This window comes from Aotus nancymaae, unplaced genomic scaffold (assembly GCF_030222135.1).
Source record: "Aotus nancymaae isolate 86718 unplaced genomic scaffold, 86718_ANA_hifiasm-v0.15.2.pri h1tg000030l, whole genome shotgun sequence".
Taxonomy (NCBI): Eukaryota; Metazoa; Chordata; class Mammalia; order Primates; family Aotidae; genus Aotus; species Aotus nancymaae.
The window spans coordinates 30,853,239-30,870,637 of NW_026988443.1; the positions used below are offsets into that span (position 1 = coordinate 30,853,239).

At 36.3% G+C, this 17,399-nt stretch overlaps 1 protein-coding gene across 2 annotated transcripts in view; it reads left to right on the forward strand.

Moving 5' to 3' along the window:
• The window catches only part of CNTNAP4 (contactin associated protein family member 4), a 283,179-nt gene that overhangs the window by 162,562 nt on the left and 103,218 nt on the right, over positions 1-17,399 (forward strand). The window contains exons 5-9 of one of the 2 annotated variants that reach the window (XM_021672603.2): positions 3,413-3,616; positions 4,165-4,349; positions 5,114-5,257; positions 7,887-8,148; positions 17,102-17,251. In XM_021672603.2, the coding sequence (XP_021528278.2) occupies positions 3,413-3,616; positions 4,165-4,349; positions 5,114-5,257; positions 7,887-8,148; positions 17,102-17,251 (945 nt within the window). Of the gene's footprint in view, positions 1-3,412; positions 3,617-4,164; positions 4,350-5,113; positions 5,258-7,886; positions 8,149-17,101; positions 17,252-17,399 lie in introns of those variants that run through there. The other variant, XM_012437518.2, reaches the window with a different exon arrangement.

Here is a 17,399-nt window from a genome sequence, read left to right on the forward strand (position 1 = left end):
TTAGAAAAATTGCTTATAAAAAAGTGACCTACAATGAGTGCTGTATCTAAAATAATACTGTTAAAAATCACCCAGAATTTTTTTTCATTTTATGAGACTCTATTTCTATATATTATGTGTATACCCCTTGAAGTTCTCCTGTACTGATAATGTACTTGCGTTGTGAATTATTCTTTGTTCTTTTTTCTCTGAAGGGTATTGTTTACCTGCATGGGAAATCTATGATGTGACTGTAGCTAGTTTGTTGATTTCCCTCTTTCTGTACCTTCTTCCTTTCAGGCCCCCTTTTTCAAGGTGAGCCAACCTTACTCCTCTGAGCACTAAATTATTTCCTGTCACTATAGTTTCTCAGCAATCCTCAGAGCTTTCTTTTATGGCAGTGAATTGGACAGTGCTGGGAAAATGTCTAGGCCTCTTGAAATTAAATGTTCCAAGAGTAATCCTAGTTTATGGGGACAAGTTATAGGACTTGAAGACTGTAGAGAGTGGCAAGATTACTGATGAAGATCTGCCTTTGCCTCATTTTTCTAGACCTGAGAACCGAGAGAGCCCTTTATCAACTAGCTTAAGTGACTCCAGCCTTCTGTTACTCTTGATCAGAATGCCTGTTACAATCTGTAATGCTTTTATGAACTTAGTTGTTCACTTGCTAAATATTGTCTGTCTTCACTAAATGGAAGCACCATGAGGACAGGGGCTATATTTGTGCTGAATTTTTTTTTAATCCTAGAATCTCACACAGTGACTCTACATTGGGTCAAATAAACTTTTATTGAATGAATTCATAGAATTGCATAGTCGCATACCTGTGATTTATTGAATGAATTCATAGAATTGTGTAGTCGTATACCTGTGAAGCAAGTAGACAGTAAGAATGAGAGAAAATGACAAGTGGTTTCCGTTTAAGAGTATGCAGTTGCTTTAGGCATCAATGGTTTAGTATGTTTTTCTCTATGCCATTGCTGATTGAAATATTCCAGGCATAAAAGCTTTAGGTGCCACAGAAGATAAATATGATCATTATAATGTAATAATAACAGTGGTGAAAAAGAAAAAAAAAGTACTAGTAGGCTAAAGTAACACAAGCTAAACCTTTAATGGAAAAAATTCTCCTGGTAGCTAATTTCAAAAACAGTCTTTATCTAAAATGAAATCATTACTGTCATAGTTGCCTTTAAGTGATACATTAACTCAGAGGTAACTGCATTGCTCCAAATGTGTCAGCATTTAAAGTCTGTCTTATTGGAATTTTTCTTAATTTATTGTAATCTAATAATCATAGGATGCATTATTTGTATTTGACACAGTTGTATTTTTACCATGCACATTCATTCAGCTATGTAACAAGGAATGATTGTTAGGCTAACATTATTCTTTCTACAGAATGCAATCTTTATTCATGTGCACTTGGTGAATGAATTCTTTATAAGCACATTAGCAAAATGTGAAAAAAATAAAACTTCTGAGTCTTCAAAAGATGGCTGCATAAAATAGTTGACAAAAATTTGGAGGGTGGTGTATATAGATGATTCACATAAAATATGATGAATAATCGGAATCAAATGCATATTTGGGCTTATGAATAGCTGTAATAATTTTGTCAAATGAAACAAGATGAGTAAACTGGAATGTCATTTTGTTGACTGGAAGAAGCCAGCTTACCAGTTGAAAAATAGCTTCGTCTTTCATTGTATTTTTTGAGCCTCTTCATTTATTACATAAGTGCACTCTCAAGGGTAATTGCCTTAAAATATCTTTGACTTATGAAATGTAGACAGTACTGTCAGGATTTCCAAGTGTTACGAGTTTTTTTTTTATGTCTCTTGTGCAGGTGCAACTGATTTTGACAGATGTATTGTTATGTTGCTAGTATAACATGACATCTTTTTTCAGATGAACTGTATGAGTGATCTTGACAATAAGTAGATAAGACACGGTCAGAAAGTTGAAAAAAACATGTCAGTGTCACAGTTACGACACAAATACTGCAGAACAGACCTTACAATATCATTAAGTCAGGGTGTTTCCAACAATGCCCTTGAGAAGGCAGAAAATAATATTGCTCTTAAATACTGTCACTGAACCACGAACATAATAAAATAAGACAAAACACAAAGGTCAGCTTAACATGTACTAAAAGTGGCATTTGATGAGTCTATGCTATGTGTGTATCTTTGTGTATAGATCTCGTTAACATAGTGTGTGGATCAAAGAATTTTGAGATATCAAAACCACTTTCTCTGGAGCCAAAAAAACATTTAACTTCAGAATTTCAAGAATTCCATTAAAAACACTGATTGTGAAATATGTAAAGTGATTTAATGTATATTAATTATGAATTTGTTTAATGGAACAAGAAGAAATAGCCTTTAGTAATATGGGAAAATGGCCAGGCACAGTGGCTCATGCCTGTAATTGCAGCACTTTGGGTGGCTGAGGTGGGCAGATCGGCTGAACCCAGGAGTTCAAGACCAGCCTGGGCAACATAATGAGGACCTCATCTCCATAAAAAATAAAATTAGCCAAGCATGGTAGTGCACACTTGTGGTTCCTCCTGCTCAGGAGGTTGAGGTGGGAGGGTCTCTTGAGCCTCAGAGGTCAAAGTTGCAGTGAGCTGAGAAAGTGTCTTTGCCACTACATTCCAGTCTGGGGAACAGAGCGAGACCCTGCCTCTCTCTCTATATATATATATTATAAAATATATAATATAAATATATAATTTTCTCATATATATTATATTTAATGGGAAAATTATATAATATTTAATGACATTATATATATATAAAAATGAGAAAATTAGGAATACATTTAAAAATATATTTCTAGATCATGAATTTTATAAACAGGTTATTAAAGACTAAAATGAAATCAACCCCAGGTATCAATAGGGATTTAGACGTTTGGTAGTTATATTTTCCTTTACTTTTGACTGCTCAGGAGCTGAACTACACAGACAGTCCTCGGCTTACAAAGATTCAGCTTGCGGTTTTTTGACTTTACCGTGGTGCAGAGATAACACGCACTCAGTAGAAACCATACACCGAGTACCTATCCAACCATTCTGTCTTTCACTCTCAGTGTAGTATTCAGTAAATTACATGAGATATTCAACACTTTATTATAAAATGGTTTTTGTGTTAGATGATTTTGTCCAACATTAGGCTAACGTAAGTGTTCTGAGTGTGTTTAAGGTAGTCTAGGCTAAACTATGAGGTTTGGTGGGTTACGTGTATTAAATGCATTTTCAACTTACAGTATTTTCAACTTATGATGGGTTTATCAAAATATAACTCTGTCATTAGTATATGCATGTGTGTGAGTATATATAATGCTTTTTCTCTATAATGCATTTAAAATGCTTTAAGAAAAATGTATTTATCCTTAGAATGACTTCTAATATCTTTGTTTCTAGGATCAGAAGTGGTTGATCTTGATGGAAAAAGTTCCCTTCTCTACAGATTTCATCAAAAATCCCTGAGCCCAATAAAAGATATTATTTCTTTGAAATTTAAAACCATGCAGAGTGATGGGGTTCTACTCCACAGGGAAGGGCCAAATGGAGATCACATCACACTGCAATTAAGAAAAGGAAGACTCTTTTTACTTATTAATTCAGGTAAAACTCTTTGGTGAAGTGCTAAAAAATCTGATTATTTAGATACCACCTAAGTAACTTTATGATTTTATTGCTTATCTTTTAACAGTCAAAGTGCCTTATTAGATTCAAGGGCTTGTACATATGCCAATATTGTTCTTTCATGTAAAAATGGTTTGTATTTTGTAAATTGCACAAAATCCTCATTCAGTGTTTTTTAAATAGTGCTGATAGAACTGTATAGCTATCTTCTGACATCATAAAGGAAGGGATGGGTCATTGAAAAATGTCGAGGTGGTAAAAATAATGAGGTTGTAGCAAAGATAAAATTTACGTAGAAAATGAGTATGCAATTGGTAATAATGATAAAAAGAATTAACAGCGGAGGAAATTGCAACAAGGTTGAGAGCCTATTATATTCAAACTTCAGGGAAATCCATCCTAGTGTTTGAAATGGAATGCATGAAAGGAGATTGCAATTACCATGAAATATACTGGTCCACGAAAGAGAAACTTTTTTTTTCTTTAAACTGGCAGTAATGGTGCTGTTATTTTTTTCCCCTTCTAAGGTGAAGCTAAACTGCCTTCCAACTCCACCCTGGTCACTCTCACCCTGGGCAGCCTGCTAGATGATCAGCACTGGCATTCAGTGCTCATCCAGCGTTTGGGCAAACTAATCAACTTTACGGTGGACGAACACAGGCATCATTTCCACGCACGGGGAGAATTCAGTTTCCTGAATCTTGATGATGAGGTGTGATGGTTATGTTTCAATGAAGGCTGATTTTATTATGCATATGTGGTTTAATCTCCCAAAGGAAAATACGCTATAAAGAACCCACCTTTTATAGTAAATCAAAGAACAGGGGAAGCATTTCCCAAAGCGGCCTAACTCACAGTAGCAGCTTTGGGCACATAGAACTTGTAGCTTCATCTTTCTCACAGTGTGTAAATTTATTATTATAGAGGGAGATCATCTTTTTACCTGAAATATGTAGTTACAGAGCATAACACGTAGGAGATCTTCTGCACCAAGAGATCTTACTACCACAAACAAATACAAGATATTTTCTGTGACTTCTTTGTGTTCTAGGGTATTTGTGAGTAGTATGGATTTATGAAGGGAATGTAGCAATAAACTGATTAATTAATTCATTAGCAATAGATTCAAATGCACAAATACCAATATGTGCCAGAAACGTATCTAAAATAAAATATAATAATTGGTTACAGTATCAAACAGATCAAGTTTTACCATGATATAAAGATGTATTTTTCATCAAACAATAGATACCAAAGCCAGATGTAATCAGCAACTTGTAAAAATAACATTCTAGTGTGAATAAAAGCCAAATGCGCATAAATTTGTTTTAATCTATATCTTAATTTTTGTATGTAGAATTATGAAAAATTGATCTGTGTGTGGTGATTATAGCTATACTTGCCAATCATAATAACTTAAGCAGATTATTAGAAAAATCACTAAACAATATTATTGATGCTATTTTTCTTTCTAAGATCAGCTTTGGAGGGATTCCAGCACCTGGAAAATCAGTGTCATTCCCACATAGAAATTTTCATGGATGCTTGGAAAATCTCTATTATAATGGAGTGAATATCATTGATTTGGCCAAGCAACAAAATCCACAGATCATTGCTATGGTAAGAGTCTTTATATGAAGACATTAATAAAACTATATTTCTTTTTCCAAACAGTAAAATTGCTCCATTTTAGGTTCCCATTTAACAGGATGTTTTAGAAGTTACTCATATTTAATATTTTTCTTTGATTGGCAATATGCATATAAAAGATTGATTTTATCTGAAATAATTTAACTTTGGGGCATAATTATTTTGTCTTTATATGAAGTAAAGCAGTGTTTTTATGGTTGATATTTTAATTTTATTGTGATGTCATTACTCGCAGTAGTCTAATTTCTTTTGCTCAGTAATTTTTTTTTTCTTTTTAGAGACAGAGTCTTGCTCTGTCACCAGGCTAGGGTGCAGTGGTGCGATCTCGGCTCACTGCAGCCTCTGCCTTCCAGGTTCAAGCGATTCTCCTATCTCAGCCTCCTGAGTAGCTAGGACTATAGGTGCCTGCCACCACACCTGGCTAATTTTTTTGTGTATTTAGTAGAGACAGGGTTTCTCCATGTTGGTCAGGCTGGTCTCAAACTCCTGACCTCAGGTGATCCACCCACTTTGGCCTCCAAAGTACTGAGATTCCAGGCATGATCCACTGTGCCCAGCCTCCTCTGTAATTTTTTAAATAAGATATTCCCTGACAAACTTACCAGATAAGCATACAGAGTTTCTGGAATCAGATAACATCCATGTATATTAGGGAGACATGTGAAAAACTTGTATTTTGCCATAGTCATTCATGATAAAGAGACAAATAGAAAACAGCATGTAAGAAACATCACATGTAGAAAATCTGCACCAAGAGATCTTAATACCACAAGCAAATATAGGATGTGTTACAATATTGCCTCTGCCAATCTGTCCAAATGGCAGTGTTGGTCAGACTGCATTATATTCGAATTCTATGGAAACGGGGCAGAATTTAAATATAGTTGTCTTGGTAGGTTTTAGTTAGGGAAACAGCACCAATATAAGTATTGTGAACAGTGCATCTATTTTAGGACTTGGACCTTAACAATTTTCAGAGGAGCTAAAAAGTGAATGGCCTGGCAGGGGAAGTGCGGGGATCCATTAATTCTGTCTGAAGCAACGGTGTGTGGAGGTGTGTTGGATCTCACAGACGTTTTCAGCCTAGGAGGGTTGAAGAGAACTTGGGCAGTTGTTGCCTGTGGGTAGCCACCACCCCTGTGGGTCCCCAGGTGTGCATTCAGGACGCGCCTGGGCTTGCTGTTGGTCAGCCGGGCCAGCTGTCGGGAAGACGAGATGGGTCATTGCGCAGGAGAACAAGGACAGAGTGGAACAAACCAGCCGCTCTGTGAACATCCCTCAGCACACATGATTACAGAAAAAACCTTTGGGGCAAAATGTGTTGCTGGTGTTTTAATTCTAACTGTCAAATATCAACCAAACTCTCTGTTTTGGCTTTTACCCAGAAGCAGGCAGGTAAGGGGATTCTGGGAAACATGGTTTCTAGCTAAAGCAGACACATACTGCTTTGAATGAATTTCTTTCATTGTTTAAAATCCAAAGTATGTAAATTTAAGCTAAGGTTTGGGCAAAACCCAAAGCACACCACAAGTATATTTATTGTTTACACAGCATTTTATTTCTAATTATGTGTGAATTGGTGGTATTTATATGAGCATAACAACCAGCAAGTTTTTAAAATAGTTGTTTTTTATAAAATGGAAATTGTTTAAAAGGAAAATAAAAATATTATAGATATGTATGTGTGTGTTTACATGCATGCATGTGTGTATTTTATCCATAACACAAGTTTCTAAAAACTTCAAGGACCATTCAGTCTTCTTTGGCAAGAGGATTTGCTGCTGGTAAGATATCAGGCAGCTATCCAAATGATGCATAGGATCACACTGCAGGTTAATGGGTACAAAAATACGATTAGAAAGAAGGGGGCAATAAATTCTAGTTTTCAGTAGCGCAGTAGGGTGACTATAGTTAACAAGGATTTATGGTATATTTCAAAATAGCTACAAGATAAGTTTTGCAATGTTCTCAACACAAAGAAAAGATAAATGTTTGAAATGATGGATGTGCCAATTATCTTGATTTGCTCATTGCACATTACATGTATGTATCAAAATATCACCCGTGCCTCATAAGTATGTATAACTATTATGTATCACTAAGAAAAAAAAAAGACCAATCTACAGCTGTTAAAAATGTTTCCATTTTTTTTCTAGGCTTGGTAGTCTTATAATTGACTTTACATTATAGAGTAGCATATGGGTTAGTGTGGTTTGCTGTTTAGCTTTTGTTATTTCCTTCATTAGAACAACATTTTTTTTTACAATAAAAGTGAATTCACTTTTCACAGATTCATAATAGAGCCAAATGTTTTCGTTTGACCAGGACCAAATGTTTTATTCCAGTGTGTGCTCTTCTAAATAAGGTTGACTTCATTGACTTTTAAATTTATATTAAAGTTGATAAATGGACAGAAGAGCAGAGAAAAGGGTTGAAGAAACTTTAAGAAACAGGGCAGTGATTTGGATTGTCATGTTGATAGCAGGTGATTGTTTTTTTAAATCGAGGATAATGTGAGATTGAAAAGTAGCCTTCAAATTCTGTTACTAACGTGATGTGAATAATATTCTGAAAGCTTTTTCTTTTCCTTTATTCTCAGGGAAATGTGTCATTTTCTTGTTCACAACCACAATCTATGCCCGTGACTTTTTTGAGCTCCAGGAGTTATTTAGCGCTGCCAGACTTCTCTGGAGAGGAAGAGGTTTCTGCCACTTTTCAATTTCGAACTTGGAATAAGGCAGGGCTTCTGCTATTCAGTGAACTTCAGCTGGTTTCAGGGGGTATCCTCGTCTTTCTGAGTGATGGAAAACTTAAGCTGAAACTCTACCAGCCAGGAAAATTACCCAGTGACATCACAGCAGGTAATAAATGTATTCCTCAGGGCAAAGCATATGGATTTTAAAGATTTCATTATCTCTGTGACCAAATTTTACGCATAACCAAAAATTTAATATTTGCTTAATAAATGAACACTCAGGTTAATAAGATCATAAGTACTCTTCCTTAGAGGAACTTGATTCCAATTTTCTTTTAAATATGGTTCCAACATTAGCAGTTCTTACTAACCAAAATGATAGTATTGGGGGAACTGCATTTCCTTTCATGACCCTGCCTCCCACTTCGGACAAAGAACATCTCCTAAGGTGCTGTGTTTTGGGGAAAACGTGAAGACTTTGAAACTGGCCAACAAGTTAACTAAGTGTCCTTCAAGGGAAAAACTAGACTTTTCCTAACACATCTATTAGTCTTGTCTGTGGGAAAAAGGGAGAGGTCTTTCTGGGATGTATATCTATATCTCTATATGAGCGTGCAGTGTGAACGGTAACTTCACTTGCTGAGGATGTAGAGATTTGTGCAAAGTTCCTCATGTGGGCACCAAATGAAATTCTCTCTACTTCTAGACAGTATGGTATCATTTTAATGATTAGAAGTAGTATAATTAAGGTGACTATATGAGTGTCTGGAAAATGAATGTCTGATTTAGGTCAGTGCTTTGAGTGAGGGATATTTTTGTCTATTAAAATTTGATCATTCTTGACGAAAGCTCTACATCACTTTTGTACGTATGTACAGTAACATCCAAGCCAAGCACCTAGAGGTTCCCTTGGGGTAAATCACTACATTAATTTAACAAATGATCTTTAAAAATAACTTAAAGATTCCATTTTACTACTCCTCTATATCACCTATGACCAAAATGTACTAGAGTGTGACTTGAAGAGGAGAAAATAAATGACAAGTTAAAATACAGTTGGAAATTAAATATAGGAAAACAAGTATACAAATGGATATACAAATGCCTATTCTTTATATGTCTTTCTGTTGCTGTACCACTATTGTAGTCTAAATATGGAAATGAGAATTCAATATTAGTTATAATTTTTAAAGAGATACTATGCTGTGACTTTTTATGTAATGTTCAAAATGTGGTAGATTTGCTGGCTAGACAAAAAGAAATAAATTAATCAGTCTCATATTAATAATTAATAGGCCCTGAAAATGAAGGTCTAAAAATGTTAGCTTGCTGTTAATGTGTCATTTATTGTGATATATTTGACATCTTCTGAAGTGGTTATATTCATACCCTAATTTTCAACATCTTAAAGAAACCGCTTCAGTGCAGCATTTCTGTGGTGAGCTTCATGAAGCCAGCCCATTTCTGTATTCTTTCTTTCTTTTTCTTTTCTTTTTTTCTTGAGGTGGAGTTTTGCTCTTGTTGCCTAGGCTGGAGTGCAATGGCACTATCCTGGCTCACCGCAACCTCTGCCTCCTGGGTTCAAGCAATTCTCCTGCCTCAGCCTCCCGAGTAGCCTCACGCCCACCGAATACTTGTATTTTTTAGTAGATATGGGGTTTCTCCCTGTTGCTCAGGCTGAAGCCAGCCCATTTCTAACAACTTAACAGGCATGTATAATCTATTACTAGGTATAAGTCATATAAAATACACTGAGAGATTTAAAAATTTCTAAATGAATGTTTACATTCATATACAATATAATCTGTTATGACATCATCTGATGCTGATACTAGACTAAATACAAATGTCAGTGCACTGAAGATAATGCAAGTAGGATTTTACTTAAAAACTCTCTCTACTCTTTTTTTTTTTCAGTTTCTTTCACAGTGTTATTTTTTGCTAGTTCCCGTGAAGCAAGTGTATTTTGCATTTGAAAATAGACTACTTTAATGGTAGTTGGGTGGGTGGTCAGTTTGTTCTCTCAAGGGGAAGACTTTCCATTTATGTTTCATGAATGCAATGTTTGATAATTAAACCAGTTGTCAGGATGCATTGTTTTCTTCTTTCTTCTTTTTTCTTTTTTTTTTTTTTAATTGTATTTTAGGTTTTGGGGTACATGTGGAGAACATGCAAAATTGTTGCATAGGTACGCATGTGGCAGTGTGATTTGCTGCCTTCCTCCCCTTCACCTATATCTGGCATTTCTCCCCATGCTATCTCTCCCCACCTCCCCACCCCCTGCTGTCCCTCCCCTATTTCCCCCCAACATACCCCAGTGTGTAGTGCTCCCCTCCCTGTGTCCATGTGTTCTCATTGTTCAACACCTGCCTATGAGTGAGAACATGTGGTGTTTGATTTTGTGTTCTTGTGTCAGTTTGCTGAGAAAGATGGTTTCCAGGTTCATCCATGTCCCTACAAAGGACACGAACTCATCGTTTTTGATGGCTGCATAATATTCCGTGGTATATATGTGCCACATTTTCCCTGTCCAGTCTATCATCGATGGGCAGTTGGGTTGGTTCCAGGTCTTTGATATTGTAAACTGTGCTGCAATGAACATTCGTGTGCATGTGTCCTTATAGCATTATAATGACTTTCAAGAGAACCATGTCTTTACTGATGGATTGCTATCCCATTGTACTAAATCTTTTCATTATAAAAGGGTGGATTAATTTTTCTTAGCTACTGGAGATATATTTTACAAATCTTACAAGTTTGAAAAACTCAGCATTTTTATATATTTTATAATGAAAGTAAGATTAAATTGTATTGAGAAAGAACTGAATTGTGCATATGTTCGAATTATCAGACTAAATTTTTAATATTATGTACAGTTTTGCAAATTGTCATTTGGAATTAAAAATATTATGTCAGCTTAATTCATTTTTGAAATACTTGAGATATCATATTAGTCTGAATCGTGAAACATACTAGCAGCACTATAAAATCCCTTATGACACAAAATATTTTTAGTCTCTGCCACCTTTATAGACATCAAAGCAAAAATCAATGAACAGTGTAGTTTTATTTTCTTATTTAAAACAAAGCTTTTAATATCAAATTTGAGATTTCTGCTATGATTTTAGCTTTCTGCTAACAGTGAAAATCAGGCTTATAACCATGCCTCTTGTTCCCATGGGCAGGGCCTGGCAGAGGCAGGCTTGCAGTATTTGAGATGCTTCTGCATTTTTTTATTACTACGCATTCTAGATTCTTGTGCCCCTGACAATGGAGCAGCCCCCTTGATTCGCTGCACCCAGGAGAGCCATTTTTGTCAATCCCCCTTCCTCCCTTTCACTGTTGAAATATTCCTAGCTTTTGGGCTGTAAAGCTGTCACCCCTTAAACTCCCACTCTCTACCAAAGTGATGGGTACCAACCACCTCCATATTTTTTTCTTGACAAGAGCTATCTAGTGATCTGGATCCTTAATTCTGGTTAGTGACTACAGTTAGTGGATATAAGAACGTCTGGCACTTCAGAGCACTGAAATACACTTGGAAAGAGGCAACACCCTTTGGTTTTTCCCTGAGGAATGACCTATGTATAATTGCCTTTTGCACCTTTGCAGAACTCCTGATCTATATGACAGGCTGATTTTTTTCTTATACATCGTGCACTACAGATATGTGTTGTAGTATTATGAGAGGGTGATGGCAACTAAGCTCTCGTGTTTCTGATGCAATTTAGGGATGGAACTAGAAGACAGTCTGTAGAGAGGAAGTAGACATAAATCATCTTTCTCCTGCTGTATTTTGTATGTTTATATGGTTTAGGCTGAAAGACAGAAAAAAGAGAGCAACAGAAAGAGAAAGAGAGAAGCTTCTAGTCCATAATCTTATCCTCTTCAACCTGCAACTGCAAACACTTCCATTTATTATTTCATCCTTCCATTATTCCAGCTGGCGTTGTCAATGTTTTCCAGCCAAAGACAGCAATAAACATCTCTCGAGTTAAACAAGTTGAATTTATTGCTTATTGCAACAAAGGGAACACACCCTGGAAACCAAGGGTTGTCTGAAGACAAAGGTGTTAGGATGGTGTAGGATTTGGGTTGTATTAGCTGATTTGAGGGAGGTTTCAAGGAAGTGAAAAATTGCTGTAGACTACATGCTGTCAGGAACTGAGGGTAATTCTATGATTAGATATCTTTGCAAACCTTATCTAGAAGGATGAAAGAATGAAGTAAGGCTAAAGTTGTAATTGGTAAATAGAAGACCAAACAATTGATCATTCATAGTATCAGGAGAGAAGGAAGGTTGTGTTTTTGTGGTTTGTACAGTAGCCTTGCTTCTGTCTGTGTTTGGACATGATTATAAAGTAGTCTTGATCTTTCCCCACCCTCGTTTCATTATAGTCATAGAATCACCTTGTCTGATGTTGGTGTTCTGTGATATTGTTCATGTTCAACAGGAGAATACCAAAGCCCAGTCCTAAGAATCCAGCCCTGCCAGATTCTTACAGCACCAACGCCTCACTGATGGTGCTAGGCCGTGTCCTAGCTGTTGGGTCCTGTTTTTCTTAAGAGTTAATTGTTCAACATGAGCAAAACATAAAATAAAATAAAATAAAATAAAACAATGGGAAAACCTGTCTTGCTGACAGAGAAGAGTGTAGGTTTGGAGTCAGTCTTGGTTTTCTGTTTTCCTTCAGCTTTTCAGCAGCTGGATATGACCTCGATAGTTTGTTTTTCTCTGAGCCTCATTTTCTCCTTATTTAAGGTGAGAATAATAATAGTTATAGTGAAGATTAACTGATACAATGCATAACAGGTACTGTGAACCTGTTATGAGTAATACCTCAATAAAATTATTATTTTATTATTATACCAGCATGTTCCTCCCCACACTTAAAAGTTGTGAGTAGTGGGACTGATGCATAGAATTTTCATTTAGTTACACAGTATCATAAATGAGAAAAAAATTCAAATTCTGTGACTTCTCCTTCTCTTTCCTGTTTCACAGTGGCGTGGCCTTTAAAAGGGGCCAACCTATCATCAGACATAGAAATGGAAAGGAGTTGTATACTTACAAAACAATAAGAATCTAATTTAAAATTAGATAGAGTTAGTCGAAATGAGTTAAAGGGACCTTTTGTGATTTAATCTGAGTGATAAATTCCATTGACAGGTATTCAGTCTCTTCATCATAGGTAAATAATGTTTGTTACAATGGAGGCTTGGGGAATGCTTTCTGAAGGTTCCCTCACAAACATGGCACACTTCATTCCAATCACAACCTGCAACCTGCTAGCTTGTTAGATGAGTGTGCTTAAATGTGTGCCAAATTACAGAGAGGGTTGCTTTGGCAGGCTTTTGTTCTTAATCTAGTTTTTGCTTCTCTGTGGACAATAGGCCTCCCCAAGTCTTTTACTTAATCCTGTTGCATGCTTAACCAATGACTGCCCAGAGCCCTGCTACTCAAAATGTGGTCCCTGGACCAGCACTGGCTCAGTGAAATACTTGTTACTGATCTATGATGAGATAAACGTAAAAATGGAGATTAAACACTTAGAAACTGATGAAAGGAGATCACTACAACATCTAAGCATATGGTTAGTGGGCTTGTATTTTATGTCTTATTTATTATTTTATTTTATTTTTTAAAATTTTAGATTCAGGGGTACAAGTGCAGGTCATTACATGGATATATTGCATTGTGCTGAGTTTTGGGCTTCAATTGAACCCATTACCCAAACAGCGAACATGGTACCTGACAGGTAGTTTTTAAATTCTTGCCCTACTCCCTCTCCCCTTTTGAAGTCCCCAGTATCTACTGTTCCCATCTGTATGACCATGTGTACCCAACGATTAGCTCCCACTTATAAGTGAGAACATGCTGTATTTGATTTTCTGTGTTTGTGCTAATTCACTTAGGATAATTGTCTCCAGCTGCATTTATGTTGCTGCAAACAGTGTTATTTCATTCTTTTTAATGGCTACATAGCATTCTGTGATGTATATGTGCCACATTTTCTTTATCCATTCCATTATTGCTGGGCACCTAGGTTGATTCCATGTCTTTGCTATTGCAAATAACACTGCAGTAAACTTGTGAGTGCAGGCATCTTTTTGGCTGGTGGTCCCCAACCTTTTTGGCACCAGGGACTGGTTTCATGAAAGACACTTTTTCCGTGGACTGTGATGTGGGGGGATGGTTTCAGGATGATTTGAGCACATTACATTTATTATCCACTTTATTTCTATTATTATTATATTTTAATATATAATGAAATAATTAAACAGCACACCATAATATGGAATCAGTGGGAGCCCAGAGCTTGTTTTCTTGCATCTAGATGGTCCCATCTGGGGGTGATGTGAGACAGTGATCATCAAGCATTAGATTCTCATAAGGAGTGTGCAACCTAGATCCCTCCCATGTGCAGTTCACAGTAGAGTTAGAACTCCTAGGAGAATCTAATGCCACCACTGATCTGATAGGAGGAGGAGCTCAGGCGATAATGCAAGTGATGGGAGCAGCTGTAAATACAGATGGAGCTTCGCTTGCCTGCCTACCAGTCACTCATCTTCTGTTGTGTGACCCGATTCCTAACAGGCTGTGGACCCGGTATCGGTCCATGGCCATGGAGATTGGGTCCCCTGTTTTTGGTAGAATGATTTATTTTCCTTTGGGTATAGACCCAGCAATGGGATTGCTCCTTTGGATAGTAATCCTATTTTTAGTTCTTTGAGAAATCTCCAAACTGCTTTCCACAGAAGCTGAACTAATTTACAGTTCCACCAACAATGTACATTCTCCTTTTTTTCTGCAACCTTGCCAAAATCTGTTTTTTTTTAGTAATTTATTTTAATCATATTTTATTAAAGTGTCAATTTGCAATAGATCAGAAAATAAAATGTTCATCCACACAGATAGTTTGAGAACTGTCTGAGACCATTGGAAAGTCTAAAACAAAATAAGAGAAGTAGAGTCTTGCACGCAGGGCTTTGAGAATGAGGTGGAGGAGAAATGCCAGGGGCAGGTGGTAGACGGGGAAGGGCCTGTACACGTGACGCAAAGAGCATATAAGAAATTTCACGCTAAATGGGGGAAATCTGTCTTAAAGGAAGCACTGGATGACAAATCTAGGACATCTGATTTATTTTAATCCAGTCCTATACGATCAAGGATTACATAACTCTATTCAGCTGTCTATTTCAGAGTCCACTCTTAGAAACTGTGTCTAAAAGTGTCTAACCTACATTCTTCCTATTCCAGTTTTCAGGCCTTTCCTATTATCTTTCACAAACCAAACCAGAGTTGGGTCTTTGATCATCTTTTTTGGTTCATGGATATGATCTAGAAGTGAGCGTCTGTGCCCTGACTAAAATTTGTGTTAGACTACATACGTCCATGGCAAAGACATGTAATCACCTAAGGGAGCTTTGATGCATTTTTCAGTCGAAATGCATGTGGTAGTAATTGCTTGAGGAAATAAAAGAAATCACATATATCAGAAAAGATGTTTGCATAAAATCGGTAAAGAATCACATGTAATATCAGAAAAGAGGCTGTTGGGTTTGGTAGATGGCTTATATTTTTTGTTTACTAATTTCATCTGCAGAATAACACAGAGTTGACTATTCAAATGAATGTAACCCTGACTGGTAAATTCATGACAAAGATGCTTAGATTTCTTGTCTCTGCTCAGTATTTAACCACAGGGCTCCTTGTAGAATCGATTGCTTGTAAGAGGAAAAGTCTGTGCATTCTGATGGATTCATGACACTGGGACTTCCTTAGAAGGGACTAGAGATTGATTTTAGAGGTGATAAGAATACCTTGATTTTTGATTTTAGCAACTTTTGACTTTATGCATATATACACATATATATGTATAAACTTGGAAAATATTTAAGTAAATAGAAACAATCACATTTTTCCTTCATAAAAAACTACTGTTTCCATGTAAGAACGTTTCTGTTCAGTCCCTTCCCTACTTATATAAGAATATAATTAGAATTGTGTGTAAATATATACAAAGTTTATTCTCGTTATTATTATAGTTATTTTCTAAAAAGTCTGTGAACACTGAATTAGGGAATACTGAACCTTTGCTCCTGGGGGAAATACAGAGTAAGGTTCCTGGGAGCCTAATTTTGTTTTATGTGTGTTTCTGTTTAAGGATGTCTTATTTAGTGTAATGTTGTTGATTCATTAGCTTTGGACTTACTGCCAACAGCACCATAATTCATGCCTGAATGAAACTTAGCTAACACATGCATTTTCTCTAAAAGACACATCACAGCCTTCTTGCTTTTAGAAATGCTAGACAACACTTGATGTTTGGGGGCCATTTTAAAAAGTGAAATCACCAACAAACTTAAAAAAATGTAAAGAAAGTGTTGCTTATAGTCTAAGAGCTAAAGCAATAAGGGAGAACATTGCTCTGTTTGACCTCAGCAGGAAATGTGGAGAGGGCCACTCAGGTTCTTTACTGCTCCGTACATGTCCTCAAATGACTGAGATAGCCCCTTCAAATATTTAAGATTTGAGAGTTATAAGTAAGTTTCAGTGAGGAAGCAAATTCTCATATATAAAATCTACAAATTATGAGGATCAATTGCATATAAATAGGTTTTCATGGTGCTTTATCTTGTAACTTTATGTTATACCTGTAAACTTTCACTATTAATAGTTTATTGCAATATTTTTGTAATAATTGATATCATTTGCTAAATATTCTATTATTCTACTATAAAAAGATGGTTATACAAAACTGCGGAATAGTAGGTAAACCATTTTATTGGATATAACTTTGAATTTTGGGAATTCTTAAACCGTTCTTCCCTAAGAAGGAAATTCCATAGATGGAAGCTAAAATCAATCTATGACAAATAATTGAACGATTTTAACCATCCAGGATTGTCCAGGGTTGCGAATTTTGGAATGCCCTGTTTTCCACATAGAGGATGCTGGTTTCCCATTTGTCTCTCTTTACTTGTTGATGTCATTGTTTTTAATTAATCGAGTTAAGTACTGTACCCAATTGAGTGATGTGTGTATTGCTGTTTGTAACCAACTTCTTTTAGTGTTCACTACTGAGAGAGAGCTCTAACTGATTTCATCTCTCCAGGTGTCGGATTAAATGATGGGCAGTGGCATTCTGTCTCTTTATCTGCTAAAAAGAATCACTTGAGTGTGGCGGTGGACGGCCATATGGCTTCTGCTACTCCTCTGCTGGGGCCTGAGCAGATTTATTCAGGTGGCACCTATTATTTTGGAGGTAAGAATAGGCATCAGACTCCATGAGAAACTGAACCATATTTGCATTAGTGCCCCTGTGTCCTGAGGAAGTCATCATGTTTTAACCAATATGAATGCTAAGGAATAATTGTTCACTGTCTTTGACCATGGAAATTTTGGGTGGATCC